The sequence below is a fragment of the Callorhinchus milii genome, unplaced genomic scaffold (assembly GCF_018977255.1).
Source record: "Callorhinchus milii isolate IMCB2004 unplaced genomic scaffold, IMCB_Cmil_1.0 Scaffold2, whole genome shotgun sequence".
NCBI classification, from domain to species: Eukaryota; Metazoa; Chordata; class Chondrichthyes; order Chimaeriformes; family Callorhinchidae; genus Callorhinchus; species Callorhinchus milii.
The window spans coordinates 117,067,761-117,083,316 of NW_024704743.1; the positions used below are offsets into that span (position 1 = coordinate 117,067,761).

General features: G+C 41.7%; 1 protein-coding gene across 1 annotated transcript in view; it reads right to left on the minus strand.

Annotated features, from left to right (window-relative positions):
• The window catches only part of LOC103181103 (piezo-type mechanosensitive ion channel component 2), a 196,219-nt gene that overhangs the window by 61,990 nt on the left and 118,673 nt on the right, over positions 1-15,556 (minus strand). Inside the window, 9 exon segments of the mRNA XM_042331691.1 lie at positions 1,086-1,234; positions 2,072-2,253; positions 3,459-3,570; positions 4,340-4,585; positions 4,979-5,097; positions 5,556-5,694; positions 5,914-5,952; positions 9,861-10,001; positions 10,684-10,843. Of these exon segments, the coding sequence (XP_042187625.1) occupies positions 1,086-1,234; positions 2,072-2,253; positions 3,459-3,570; positions 4,340-4,585; positions 4,979-5,097; positions 5,556-5,694; positions 5,914-5,952; positions 9,861-10,001; positions 10,684-10,843 (1,287 nt within the window).

Genomic DNA, 15,556 nt, shown 5'->3' on the forward strand with positions numbered 1-15,556 from the left:
AAAGTTTTCTCATTAAGTAATTTATTTCCCAGTTACAGGTTATAAGCAATCTACAGGGCTGCGAAGAAGGCACATCAACAGCAAGATGTTCACATCAAGTCCGACTGGCATTCGTTAGGTTAATATTATGGAATAAAGTCGTAAAGCGTTTCAAAATTATAAGTTGATGCGTGTGTTATTTCATTGTCGAGAAAAGTTCAGCTCATCAACAAGGAACAGAGCTGCAATTTGCTCCACAAATTACTTTAATTTATACAGTTTTGCTGGAAGCAGAGTGGCCTCAAAGTACAAAGTGTCACTTTGTCTCATCTTTTTTTGGGACGGGATCTGATTTGCTAATGATTTTACATGTACAGTTTGGCAATGTTACGTCATGATCTCATGTTTGTGATTTGACAATTCTGTGTGATCTGACAGAATGTTATCTGAGAATTCCCATCTGCTAATTCTACAGTATCCCACATATCTCACGTGATAATTCTACGTAATCCGCCAATCCCAACTGATCTGACGTTTCTGATCTTCCCAGGTATTGGTTTCTTTCAATATGGGAGGGAAAATGGAGAGGAGCTGATGCATTCATGCTGCTGTGGACATAAGCAATACATCCTTCAAACTCCAGCACACTGTGCAATGGAATGGAAGAGTGAGGATGTGATAACACTTGCATTTTCCTTGGTGCCTCACAACAAAATGCACTGATTATACTTCACAGTGAAGCCTGGAAAGCGCTTTGAGATGTTTCGAAGACAAGCCACTATATCAAATCAAATGCAAGGATTGTTATGAGAACTTCAAAACATTTGGCAGGTAATTGCTACAAGTGTAGTGACTGCACATTTTGGACAAAATTTGTGCATTGCAAGATCCCACAATCACCCACAAAGTGAATGACCAGTTTATCCAGAGGATTGCTGGTCAGGACACCTGGAGAAACTCCCTTCTCTTCATGACTATCCCGAGATTTGTGGCAATGCACTGGAGTTCCTTTCTAAAAAAAAATGACTGAGGTTTGAGTACAACATTTCAGCACAGGTTCCAAGCCATCTTTAGAAATAAATTCTTTGGTTTTCTCAGTTACTCACTTTTCCTTATCCATTCCGGTCATGTTTTGCCAAAGGCCTGGAAACGCTTCAAACTGATAGGTGTAGACAAAAATGAGCACTAGCATAGTATAGGAAACAACAACAATCCAAAAGTACTTCAGGATCCTTCTCCACCAGTCATAATGCACCTGAAAAACACACAGAATATAGTTACAGTGAGCCGAGGAAGTCAATGTAATTAAGATGGTCAAATTAAGTGACATTAATCCTTAAAAATAATCCTTACATTTTATGCTGCCAATTTCACAGCAGGAGGATGTCTCAAAGTGCTTTGCATGATATACTGTGAAGTGTAGTAACTGTGTATTTAATAATAATGATAATCATTTTTGTTCTTGGTATAATTCCTTTCATGTCAGGTGGACATTCCACAGCATTTCACAGTATTTACTGCATAGTGACTGTGTATCTGTAGGCAAACTTGTCAGCCTAATTGCACACAGCAATGTCCCACAAACAGCCATGAAATAAAAGATCAATTTTATTTGAGGGACTGTTGGTCTGTGCACTGGGAGAAACCCTTTTCTCTTTTTGAGTAGTGCCATCGGATCTTTAACGTTCACCTGAACAAAAAGATGGGAAATTGTACACTGCTAGAATTTCTGACAAGATTACAAGTATAATATCACTTCAGATTCTCCAAAACCATACCATTTTCTGCCATTTTTTTAAGTAAAATTGAGCAAAAAGTCCAAACATATTTGAGAAATTTCTCTCACCCTTTAGGGTTGTGGTTTTGAATAATAAGTTATACTTTTCTAGCGCCTTTTTGAGTAGGATAGGGTCTGCAGTAGGAGCAAGAGCCCAAGCAGTGCAAGATGTAGTAGGGAGGTGACCGAAGGCTCAGTCAAAGAGGTAGATATTTCAAAAGGTTTTGAAAGCGCAGAGCAATAAACGTCATAAGGGGGAAAATAAAAAAAATCAATACCCAATAATGTCATATGGCTGCTTGAAGCAATACTAACCTGATATAAAGCAACGCAGAACAGAAAAAGCATCATGTAGATAATTTTGTACATGACGATCTTGCCCTCAAAACTGACGAAGAAGAACATTCCTCCGCAAACGTATATCCAATACTTGACAAACATTCCCATCACCAGGTTTCCCACCACCTTCATTATCTCCTTCCCTTGCTGGTCATCTTCTATGAGGCAACACAACATTGGTAGTGTTAAAGGACATATTAAAATTTTAAAATGTCACTCTGTGTTGCCAACGGTCTTCTATTGCTTTATGCCGTGTTTCTCTATGACCAGTGTTGATCTGTGATAATCCCAGAGTTGGCCCATACCAGTGATCTCTTTAGATTAAATTATAATAATAATTCTTGCATTTAATATAGCATCTTATCACATCTCAAAGTGCTTCACAGGATTTACTGCTAATTGTAGCGAATGTGTATTTAAATGTGAACTCGGCAACTAATTATATTTCCCCAAAATAGCCATTGAAGTGAATGACCGGTTTTATTAGGGAATTGTTGTCCAGGGCACCTGGAGAAACTCCTTATCTTTTCGAACAGTGTCATGGGATCTTTAGCTCCTGAACAGGCAAACGGAACATCAGTCTAACCTCTCATCTGAAGGACAGGACTTCTAACAATGCTGCGCTCTCCTCGGTTTCACGAGAGTGTCAGCCTAGACTGTGAGCTCAAAGTTATGAATTGAAACTTGAGCCGACAACCTTCTGAATGATCTGACAGGCTTGTTTATATATTAATAAGAAACTCAGCAGGTCCCTGATATCGATGTGGTTGAGAAACACTGACTTAATCTATTTTTATGTCTTTTATTTTTCAAAAGTATTTGAACCCAGTGAGCAAACTGTCAATTACAGCCTTGTAAACTACACATAGACTCAGATCTCCAAGGTCTTTTCCTTTTATGTTCTGTGTCTTTTAAAGATTTGTTTTAGTTTACCCATAGAGAGTGAGAGGTGGGGTAAGACAGATGGAGGCAGTTTCAAGGGGTGAAAATAGAAAAGGAGTAGATTTATCTGATCAGGAGCAAGTGCAGGATTCTCTTTAACAGGGATTTGGTTAGAGGGGATTTTCTGGAGCATTTGACCAGCAAAGCAAGTCACCAAGTAACATTTATCATTTAATGTTTAAGTGGTTACTGGAGATGTTTAGCACACATTTGCCAAAATGAGGACCATATGTAGTCAGACCAAATTGGGGTCAGTGGGAGAAAATATATAGCTTTCTCCACCTGACTTATCTTCCAGAGTTTCTAATCCACTTCTTTTTGCAAAGAACACTGAGAAGACAATAGCAGCGAATCATTATTCCCTCTAAGAACAACTCTTCCAAGGTATTCGTAAACGAGCAATGTAATGACTGTGATTGACCTTTCTCTTCCACTTTGACCTCTGACAAAGTAGATTCCTTGGATTTCTCCACTTCCCGAAGCTCCGTGATGTATTGCCGGAGGAGCAGCCAGAATGTCAGCATACACAGAGCCTGTCCAGCAGGAAACACAAAACACGTTTCAACCGTTCTACTAATAGAAATAGTCAACTGCTACATGTTTTGAGAAGTGCCATTGCATTTTGCTAACATTCTGTTCAGGTTGCTACTTATTCCACAACAGAATCCTATTCTGGTCTACTGATTGCTTGTTCCTTACTCCCTCCATCCCACCATCAGTGGACAAGCCTTTAACTGCTGTGCGCACACTCTATGTAAATCTCTCCCAAATTCCTTGTTCTTTATGCCGTCTCTGACTGCCTTTAAATCCTTCTTAAAATGTCGCTTTGACTGTGCAGTTGGTCAACCCTTAAATTCTCCTTTTCCTCCTTGCTGCTCAGTGCTCTATATCGTTTATGTGAAATGCTTTGAGACTTTCTGCCAGGCTGACCCACAACATTTACTTTGTATTTTAGATTTTCTGGACATTAAAATGCTACATAACAAAGAGTAAATCTAGACTCAGTTGGAATTTCTTTCCAGGCATCTGCTTTTTTCAATCTTGAAAGGATGAGTGGAAATAAACAAGATTAAATTCAAGCTTTCTGGTCCTGAATTATTAACCTCTAAATGTAAGATCTAAACTTTTAATTGCGATTCAATAGGAACCGATTGTTTTACAACTGAGATTTGTGTCTATTCTAAACGCAAATACCTATTGTGTTTCTATTGTAAACCTAAAGCAAATAGGCCCCAAAGAATCAGGCCAACATGCTTTTGCTAAACATCCTATAAAATAGTCTTAGATCAATTTAAAACCAACCTTTGAACCAAGTTCAACACAAGCTGTGGTTTTCATCTTTTTTAAGACTCCTGATATTTCAGGCAGTTCATTGCTTCTGAGATCGAGACTCCATATATATTGCAGGGATAGGAGGATGTTCCCATAAAAGACCATGAAGGGAGAAGAGAGCATTGCATATCGCCGTCGGTTACGAACCATCCAAAGTGTACAGGACCAGATCAATAGCACAAAAGTGAGCCAGCTGTGATAAGTAATACTCCAAGCCTAGAAGAGAAAATCAGCAAGATGGTAAAAACTTGCTGTTTGTAATTGTAGGAGGGAAGGCACATCTGTCTATCTCCTTTAACCACCCCACTCTGCTCAGGTTCCCGCTGTATCTCTGTAAAGCACTTTTGAAATGGTCTCCTACATGAGAGCCACCGTATAAGTGCAAGTTGTTGTTGTTACCATACTTTTAATTGTCAGTTTAATGAACAACAAATACCCTGTTCGATCCCCTCCTTTGTTAGTGTACAATGTAAAAATGGTGAGAGAGCATCTCGCAGTGAATCAATGCACGATAGGATTTTTGCACTGTAGCACTCAAGATAATGTGGAGCTGGGAATGCTGTCACTTATGGTACATGTAGAGTCATAGTTACCATCCTGTGCACTTACCATCATAGCAATGAGTGCGCAGATGTAACTCTGCTTCATGATGAAACGGAAGACAATAATGAGACTACTACTCTTGCTGGTATCTGGCGTCTCTGCAATTTTTGCCTCTTCCTGTTTGTCTGTCAGTAAAGAAGCGGAACAATTAATAATTTACGTGATTCCTGGTCGGCAAACAATACACACAAAAAACAGTGCAGCATAAGGAGAAATTAAATTTCTGCTCTTTCATTGTTGGGTGGTGACTCTCCTGTGTCCAACAATCTCTCTTGGGGATTTCCATGTGTTTCGTGGGATGCATGGAATTCTCAGTTTAGTTTGGATACTCTTAAGCATGGTGAAATGGAACGCATCCTACTTATCCAATTCCGGAAAGTATTAATCGCAGGTTGGAGAGACCCAAGGTCTGGGGACCCTAGAGTGTGCTTTGGTCAGCACATGTCAGACACTGGTCTGACCAAAGAAAAAAGAAATTCACCTGACTCAAATACTTGAGAGGATTTCCGTTCTGATCAAAGAGAGGCTCAGGTCAGTTCTTGATGCTCAGCGGGAGCTCAGAAGGAATTAAAGTCTTACTTACCTGGGGATTCATCGGTCATTTCCCATTTATACTGCGGCATAGAGTACATCTCCAGTGAGTTGGGACAATTCTCAGCCTGCAGTGCGGATTGCATGTTGTGGTAATCCACAGGGTTTCCATTTACTGTCACCAGCAAGGCCTGTGGTACGATAAACAAAAACAGCAATGTGGATTCATACAGTCACGAGCATTTTAAAAGTCACAGCTTTGAAAATTCTTAGCTTTGATAATCACTCTGCATTTGGGAGCGCCTTGGGACGTCCTCCTGACGTGAAAGGCGCTTTATAAATGGAATCTTGTTGTTGTTGTTGTTGTTGCATTTGCAAAGTAAGTACAGACACTAGCTACATATACTAACATCAGAGGAGTTGCTGTCATCCTGGGTGATTGTAAGCAGCTGGAAGAAGCAAAGAAAGAAAACAATGTTAGAATCAAGCTTGTAGAGCCTCATATCTACATGTTATGCGTCCACCTCCTTGGCCTCCTTCCCCTCTGGGCTTCCTCCCGCAATGACTTATCCTCCTTGGTCACTCTTCTCCGCAGCTCCCTCTCCTCCACTCTCGATTCCCTGCTCCCATCTCTTCCCGAACCATCTCTTACTCACAAAAGTCCCCATAGTACACCAGCCACCTCCGCTCCCGTAAAGCACAAGTACATGTCGCTGAACGCACCTGGCTTAAATCGAACCTAACGGTCCATTGGCAGATCTAGCTGGATCTTATCAAATCTTACCGTACCGCCCTCGCCACCGCTAAATCATCCTTCTACGCCAAGACAATCTTGGAGGCCAAGGACAACTCCAAGCTCTTCTTCTCCATCACCAACCGGCTCCTCCGCCCACCCTCTAACACCTTGCCCATCCTCACCTCCAATGCCAACTGCGACGCGATGCTGGACTTCCTCAAATCCAAAGTTGAGGGGATCTGCTCAGCTGCCCTTCCGTCTACTAACCCCTCCCCATCTCCTCCTCTGTCCCCATCTCCAACCTCCCTTTACTCTCCAAGGTCCTGGAAAAAGCCGTTGCTTCCCAGCTTTGCTCTTTCCTTTCCTGCGTCCCTTTAGGAACCCACCAATCAGGTTTCAATGCCGTCCACAGCACAAGATAAACCCTAGTCAAAGTGACAAATTACATTCTGTCCATCTGTGATGAGCACTCCCTCTGCCTCCTCGTCCTCCTTGACCTCTCTGCTGCCTTCGATACCGTTAACCACTCTATCCTCATCCACTGCCTCTCCTCTCACCCCAACCTTCATGGTTCAGTACATGAATGGTTCAGATCATACCCCTCACACCGCCTCCACCTCATCTCCACAAATGGTTTCTTCTCTAGCGGCATTCTCGTGCGGCATTCCTCAGGGCTCTATCCTTGGTGCGCTCCTCTCCCACTTGGTGACATCATCCGCAGACATGGGGTCAACTTCCACATGTATGCGGATGACACCCAACTCCACCTCTCTGCCTTCACCCTCGACTCCAGGATCTCCAGGACAGAATGTCTGTCAGATATCAAGTCCTGGATGAGAGCTAACTTTCTTCAGTTGAACCTCAACAAGACCGAGGCTCTCCTGATTGACTCCCGTCAGCGACTCCACACCTCACACACCTCAGGCCCTGACAGCATGACCATCCATGATTGCACACACCACCTTACTAAGCTAGTCCGGAACCTTGGCATCTTGTTTGACCCTCAACTATCCTTTCTACCCCACATCCATGTCATGACCCTCTCTGCCTTCACCCGCCCTCCATGGCCTTGCTCCCCTCTACCTTTGCGACCTCCTAACCCCCTACAATTCTGCCCCTTTCCTCCGCTCAGTGGGCTCCAGCCTGCTTGACGTCTCCCGGCTTGATCACCCCCCCACCCTTGGTGGATGGGTTATCAGCCACTCTGCCCCCACCCTCTGAAACCCATCCCGCAGTCCCTCCACCTCGCCCCCTCCCATGCCTCCTTCAAGACCCATCTCAAGACCCTCCTCTTCGACCGTGCTTTTGATCACACTGTTTCTTCCCCCTGCCCTCCACCCTCCCCAATCCTGACCCCCAGCTTGGGTCCAAAACTAACTGTCCAGTGCTTTGGGATGTCGTCCCGACGTGAAGGCACAAGTTGTTGTTGTTGTTAATATGCTTTCAATCCAAGAGTACCAGAACATACACATGAAAGTGCGTAAAGGAAGCTCTCGCACTTTCTCCATCTATCCCTATATCCCCATTTAAACAAGCAATGCTTTACAACAAGATTAAACCATCAAGTAACATGAGGTGGACGGCACAGTTTGCTATTGGATTAACCATTGCTTGTTAATTCTTCTTAATGCTTAAGTAATATTACCTGAAGGAGATAGTAAGGTTAACATATTTTCTAGCATAAAATGTTGCCCACATTTTGCAAACTTACTTTGGTGGCAAGAGGCTTAGTTGCACAGTAAAACAGGCCTGAGGGTAGTTGAAGAGGTTGTTCAATGTTGTACTCTGTGTCAAGCCTGACTTTCTTCTGGGAATTGTAAGGAGTCAGGGCAGGGAGATGAAGCCAAAGCAGAGACAGACCATGGAAAAAGGAACACAGAAAGAGGAGATAAAGAGGCCCGGAGACGGAGGGAGAGACAGAAAAGGAGGAAAACACAGCAAAACTGAGCAGAGACCAAGTTAAAAGTAAGAAGACAGCTCCTCTATTTGCCTGTAAATCAACCTTCCGATCCACAGTAGCAGCGAGTGGACATCATTCTGTAAGAACAACCCAATCGTCACCAGCAGAGTGTTCCAACTCAAAAGCACATGGCGTTTGTATCAAGGCTTGATCAACAGAATCAGTAAATGTATTAAGGTAAATGCGGAAAGAGTTGAGAAGTCAGATAAATAATAAAGGGTGAAAATACAGCAACAGTAGCACTCTTAAAATACCTAAACTTCTACCTCCACGAGATACTGGTTTAGTAGTCAACACCACACATAAGATTATCCCTCAAAAGGATAATCTGTAAAACATGATTTTTGTAAAGCATGAAATGCGGTGGAATAAACCTTTACAGTAACATTTTCCTTTGGGTAACGTATGACTGTGGCATTAAAAATAATAATAATAATCCTTGCATTTGATAGAGCGCTTTTCAAGTCTTCTAGACGTCTGAAAGCGCTTCACGGAATAGACTGTAAAGTGAATTGACTGTATATTTGTGGGCGAAATGCGACAGTCAATTGCGCACAGCAGTGTCCACAAACAGTCGTGGATTGAAATGACCAATTTATTATTTTTTACTTGAAGGATTATTAACAGGTGTGTGGAGCAAGGAAACTTGCCCAAGGTTTCACCCTGCTGTAAATCGAACCCAGGTCTCTCGCTTGCAAGCGAGTGCTCTAACCACTGAGCTACAGGACTCCAAGGATTAATCATAATAATCCTTGCATTTGATATAACACCTTATCAAGTCTTCGAGACGTCTCAAAGCGCTTCACAGAATCTACTGTAAAGTGAATTGACTGTGCATTTTGTAGGCGAAATGCGGCAGCCAATTGCTCACAGCAGTGTCCCACAAACAGTCGTGGATTGAAGTGACCAATTTTTTCTGTGTGTTTTTGAAGGAATTATTAACCCCAGAATGTTACTTTATTCGCCCCGGAAAAGCGATCCGCCAAAAGTGATCCGGTTTCCTACTTACTGCTAAGTAAACAGAGGCGCGTGGAGTAAGAAAACTTGCCCAACATTTTGCCCTGTCGGGAATTGAACCCACATTTTTCGCTTGCGAGGTGAGTGCTCTAACTATTGAGCTAAAGGACTCCATGAATATTAGAGATATTAGTTGGTGGTTTGAGATGGCACTTCGATTTTGTTTAGTCACGATGGAGCCTATTCAGCAGCACGATCAATATTCATCACATCCAAAGTCGCTGTGTGCAATGGAGATGAACACCCCAGCACCATTTTCAATCGCTACGTCTGAGACGTTCAATTGCCAGTTACCTGGTATCCCAGCTTTTCGCTAAACTGAAAGCTTAACAGTAGACGGAGGGTGGACTGTGCCTGTTCATTTCAACCTGAGATTTGAGCCTTCTGAGATTTCCCACCTTCTGGAAATCCCTCCCACAGTTCCTCTGGCTTGCCCCCCTCCCTTGCCTCCTTCAAGACGACATCTCAAGACCCTCCTCTTTGCCTGTTCGGTCACCCTCCTACCCTCCCCGCCCTTCACCTCTCCTGATTCCAACTACCAGCTCGGGTGCAGATTCCTGACTCTCCAGCGCCTTGGGACGTCCTCCTGATGTGAAATGCGCTATACACATGTAATTTGTTGTTGTTGTTCTAAAGTCATTTACCCTTCGCTCATCAGTTGCATAGTGTGCTGAAGACCACATACTACGTTTCATTTCCGCTGTGACCTGTGAGCCTGAGCTATTTCCAAATGGTTGCTTCTCCTCCTCCTCTTCTGCTCTTTCACAATCCCCTTCCTCTATCATCTAAAAAAGCAAAACATAACAGAACTTGGTGACTTGACAGAAGATGTTCACGGAAACACAGGGGTAAAACTTGTGAACTGATCACTAACTTTGCCAGCGATTTTAATGCAGAGTTTAGTGATTGTTTACGTGTTGGCAAAAGACCCCAGCACATAGCATTGTTTCATAAAGAGCTAGGATTTGATTGATCAATTTTATTTGGGGGATTATTGACCAGGACATCAGAATAAACTCCCTTTTCTTTTTACATAGTGCCATAGGATCTTTAACATCCACATGAAGAATCAGATGAGATCTCAGTTTAACATCTCATCCTAAGGATGACACCTCGATCAATCCAGCGCACTCCCAGCACTGTACTGGAGTATCATCTTACACTGTGTGAGTTCAAAGTCTCAATGTGGGTCTTCATCTCACAACCTTCTGACTCAGAGGCAAGAGTGCGACCCACTGAGACAGGCTGACACTATATGGAAACCCATCACTATGTCATTTTATGCTATAGCTGACATAGAAACACTAAACTACTGATAGGATGGGAGTGGTGAGGCAAAGCAATAAAATCAAAGTAACATTAAACAGCCAAGCACATGGAAAATATGGCAGGTTTAAGATGCTATCGGAATAAATACTATATGGGCACAAGTACCTCTTAACTTGAAATATTGCTCACCTCATTAACTGGCTCTTGTAGCCAAAGACGTATGAGTGTTGCCAAAATATAGTAGAGCATCAACAGCATGATAGGATTGACATGTTGGGGCCATGATACTTTCGGATAGGATATGATCTTCCATGTAGTTGAACAGTTTGTCTGAATCACTGGTGATACACCAAACAACCTATTCAAAGGAGCAAGAGACAGACTTTGTGTTTGCATTATAAATAATAATTTTTACATTTGATATAGAGGCTTTCATGTTAGGAGAGGGCATCTCAAAACACCTCACGGGATGTTACTGTAAAGTGGAGCAATGTGTATTTTGTAGGTGAACACAATTGCCAACTTGCAATGTCCCACAAACAAGGGTGAAGTGAATGATCAGTTTTATTGGGGGACAGTTAGCCCTGAAACTCACTTCTGTTTTCGAATAGTGTCATGGGATCTTTATCATCCACCTGAATAGGCAGAGGTGGTCTAACATTTAATCTGAAGGATAACATCTTCAACAATGCTGCACACTCCCAGCACTGCATTGGAGTATTAATCTAGACTATAGGAGTTCCAAGCCTAAATGTAGGGCTTGAACCAACAACCTTAATGGGCAACACTGCAGTATGAGTAAGTTTACAAGCAAGCTTCCATCAGTTTGCAATCCTTACTCTTTCATTAATAACAGGGAGAATAAAACCACTTTGAAGACAAATATGTTGCCATCTTACATGTACATGCATGTTCATGGCTGCTCTTCTATTGTAGTTCTTCCATTCAGAGGTTTGATCAAGAAACCTAAAACTTCTGACTGGCAAGTTCTTGCCAGTCAGAAGTCACAAGAACTGTGTAACAAAATGGAGTTGAACAAATGGAACACACACAACTCCTCTCTGATACACAATCAATAATTCAATTTTGTGAAATCTGTTGATCACAGTCACTGACTGCCAAGTAGACACAAAGGGCTCCAATTTACGATATTTCCAAATATTAGCACAGCTAATATTTGGAAATAACTTCCGCTTTGCGAAATTCCTCCAAACAAGTTGCTGAGTTGGAAAAAGGCCAGCGAACAAAACAGCCACCTTTTCCTGGACTTTACTGGTCTCGAGATTTGTGGGAGGTGAATTTTGCAATTGGAAAATGCTATAAATTTGTTTTTCAACTTAGTGGAAAGTAGACTGCCAATATCACAGAACAAAATAGTCCATATTTTAGTACAAAACAGTGATTCCGCAAAAGCACAAAGAGTAATAATAATAATCATTCTTTTATTTGATATAACGCCTTTCATGTTGGAAATATGTTTCAAAGTGCTTCACTGGATATACTGTAAAGTGAAGATCCTATATGTTTCGGGGGCAAATGTGGCAGCTAATTTATGCACAGCAATGTCTCAAAAACAGCTATGAAGTGAACAGCCATAGTATTACAAGAAGCAGAGAGGTCAGAGAGCTGCTAAGGGACTGCACTCCTGAAGCTGGGGTTAAGGTGCACAACCAGAAATGAGTCTCTGAGCAATCTCACACCACAAGTGTAGAGTACCTGGTGAGCACCGCATCTTATTTATTACTTTATTGACAGTCTCAACTACTCCTTTTTTAAAATTAAACATGTTTATTATTTTCATCAGATTTAATAAAGCAATATTGTTATTGTTTTAATCTCTTGGTTCAACTGAGCCAACTGGTAACTAGTCACAAAGGAGCAACTTTTGCAGAAGTTAGATGGGAGGAAAGCCAGGAGGAAAATTAATTCTGGCTCTCAGCAATAATAACTGCAGGGACCCAAGAGCCTAGGTAAGGACCAGTGAATGTTATACAATCCTGGAGCACTACAGTCACAAAAATAGGCTGTTTGGCCCTTCATACCCGCGCTGCTGTTTTTCTCCACTTGAGCCATCTCATCTAATCCCATTCTGCTCATTGCTTTCAAACTAATTTCCACTAAGTCGTTGGCTGGCATTAAAGATAAACTCTAAATGGTGGACTCAAAGGTCAAGCTGAATGTTAAAGGCTCAATTGTAACTGAAGAAAGATGGTGAAAGATGATTCGCGGTTAAACACACGCACACACACATTCCAATTCTGTTTGCCATTTATCATTATTCATTAATAATGGATATCTGGAATTACTTACTTAGGGGAAAATAACAAAACAGTGCAGTGTCAGAAGTTTAATGGTGTAGCACAATTTAGCAACACAAAGAAATGGTGTATTTTATAGTAACTTGTAACTATAGTAACTCTACCCTGACACTTAAAGGTTTTATTCACAGGGTTGAAAAACATGTCCACATCTCCAAGCCTCATCAACAATGCTTTGCTTTACTGTAGCCTGTAGACTCCTTGGAGTCAATTCAACTCCTAATCCTACTATAGGGAGATTCTACTGGAACAACTGAGTTTGAGGGGTAAATTGATAGAGGTCTTTAAAATGATGCGGTAGGTTTTGATAGAGCCAATAGGGAGAAATTGTTTCCACTAGTCGGTGAGTCAGTGACTGGAGGGCATCAATTTAAAATAGTTAGTAAACGAACAAATTGAGGAGATTAGCAGATTTTCTTTCACGCACCGAGTGGTTAGGATATGGAATGCCCCGTCGGGAGCAGTGGTTGAGGTAGAATCCATATTAAAGGCAACTAGAGAGATAGTTAAACAGAAATGAACAACAGGGGCTTGGAAAAAAAGGCCTGGTTATTGGGACTGATAGGATTACTCTTTAAAAGAGCCAGCACAGTGTGCCAAATGGGTTTCTTCTGTGTTGTAAATTTTTATGTTTCTATGGTAGTTACCTCTCTGCCCCTCCACCTCCCCTTTCAAGGAGAGGATGTCAGAGGTTCATTATACATCTATAATTTGCTTTCCTCTATATTACTCTTATCTATGTTAAAATGTCCCCTTGACAGATGCATCACACTAAACTGAAGCAGGATGGCTTTGAACTGCACTGGTTATGATCTACAGTCTTGTGTTTTTAACTGCCTGACTGAGGCTAATTGCACATAAAACTTTAATCAATAGTTGTGAAGTTGGAGATACATTAAGTGAATCACTGTTGCATGAAAATACTATTTGCTGCGTAATATTGATTTCAGCTCTTGGTCCGAATCTTTATGGTGCTTATTTGGGGGCGAATTGTTGTGATTCACTGCTATACGTGCTGTGTAAATGGGGTCTGAGGCAGCACATATCCCTCTGGATCCTTGGTTCCAACACAAGCAGGCTCTTTAATAACAAGAAAGACTAACACCTGACTTCCATGTCTTCTTTTCCCCCTTTTCTACTCTGTGAAGGGATGAACTCGTATTAGGAACAACTCCACAAATGCTGTTCATTGTCCAGTACCTTGCTGAAGGAGTCTTTCATTTATAAGCCAAGACAGTGAGTACTGGCAGGCAATTCAGTCATCAAAACCCAAGACTGATTCTGATCCTTGCCCAATATTTACACATGCCGATGTTTCAACAGGAGACACTAGGTGGCAATAAGACACTAAAACCTCCTTATGGTCTTCAGATCGTTGTTCTAGCATTGTGCTAATTTGGAAAATTCTTCACTCCAGCCTGAATTTGGAGGAATTTTTTCTGCAGTCCATTTTGGGTGGGTCCTGCCGAAAATTCAACCTGCACATTCAGACTGAATTTAAGACTTGTCCAAATTTCTGTACCATCTTAAATTCTGAAACAATGGTCTTAAGGCTCAGACCATGAGAGGCTTTTCCCAAAAATTCCCCAGATAAACCGACGATTGACTTCATGGCTGTTTGCATAACCTTGCAGTGTGGAAATAGGCAGCTGCTTCTGCCAAGAAAATACAGTGATTAAAACATGGTGATCAGAATACATAAAAGGGCAGGCTGGGTTATACAGCGGTGCCATAGTGGGTTTGATTGAACTAAGCTCATATCCGGCTAACAGTTTCTTGTGTACCATCAGGTTCAAGTGGCAATTAAAGATTCAATGGCTCTATTGGAAAAGGGAGGAAAGAGAAAGGACTATCCCCGGCAGCATTGGCCAACATCCCCCAAATAAAATTGGTTATTCATTACGATGCTGTGTCCAAATTGGCAGTCAATTTGCACACAGCGATGTCCCACACATACAGCAACATCACTATCGAATACACCGTTAATTCACTTCTCATCGATTACCTGTGAAACACTTTGAAACTTTTCTATGTTGCAGTTTCAAAAGCAAAAGCAAAAGCAAAAGCTATTATTATAAATGTGAGTCCAATGCATTTATATGACATATGTAATATGTAATTTGAATGGAGAACACAGGCTACTTTGCTTATTCTGTAGGATTCCAAAGTAAGATGTAACTAGACACTGCAGGTTAGTTCAATGGTTTCAAATAGGTCATGGGCTGTTAACCCAGTGCTCATTTTAGACCTCACTGTGGGAAACAGCAAGGTCATTTATCCCCTTCAGCACTGCTTTCTAATTTTAATTCCCATCTTATCTGGAAACATCTCCAGGTGACCTAGCTCTTGAAAGCTCTGTATAGTTCAATACCCCATTTTACAAACTATGTTACCCACCAATCTCCCACTTATAGGACATGAGATCCCACGGCACCATTTATAATAACAAAATATGCGAAGACAAATCTTTGGTTCCATGAGAAATGGTGAAGTTGTGCTATCAACATTTCCTGGGTGCTCAGCCAGTGAGCTCCATCTCATCTGAATCATTTTAAATTATAGTCCCTTCGTTTAGTAAATTCAAATTAAATTTCAGACAACTGGGCAATCCAGTGAAGGAAATAAGCTACTTTAAGAATACAGAGCTTCTTGTACTTTATATCCTGATGGATAATGGCTACTAGGTTAATAGATAATGTTAAACTCAGGCCCCGTCTACCTATTCAGGTGCATTCTAAGCATCCCTTGTCACT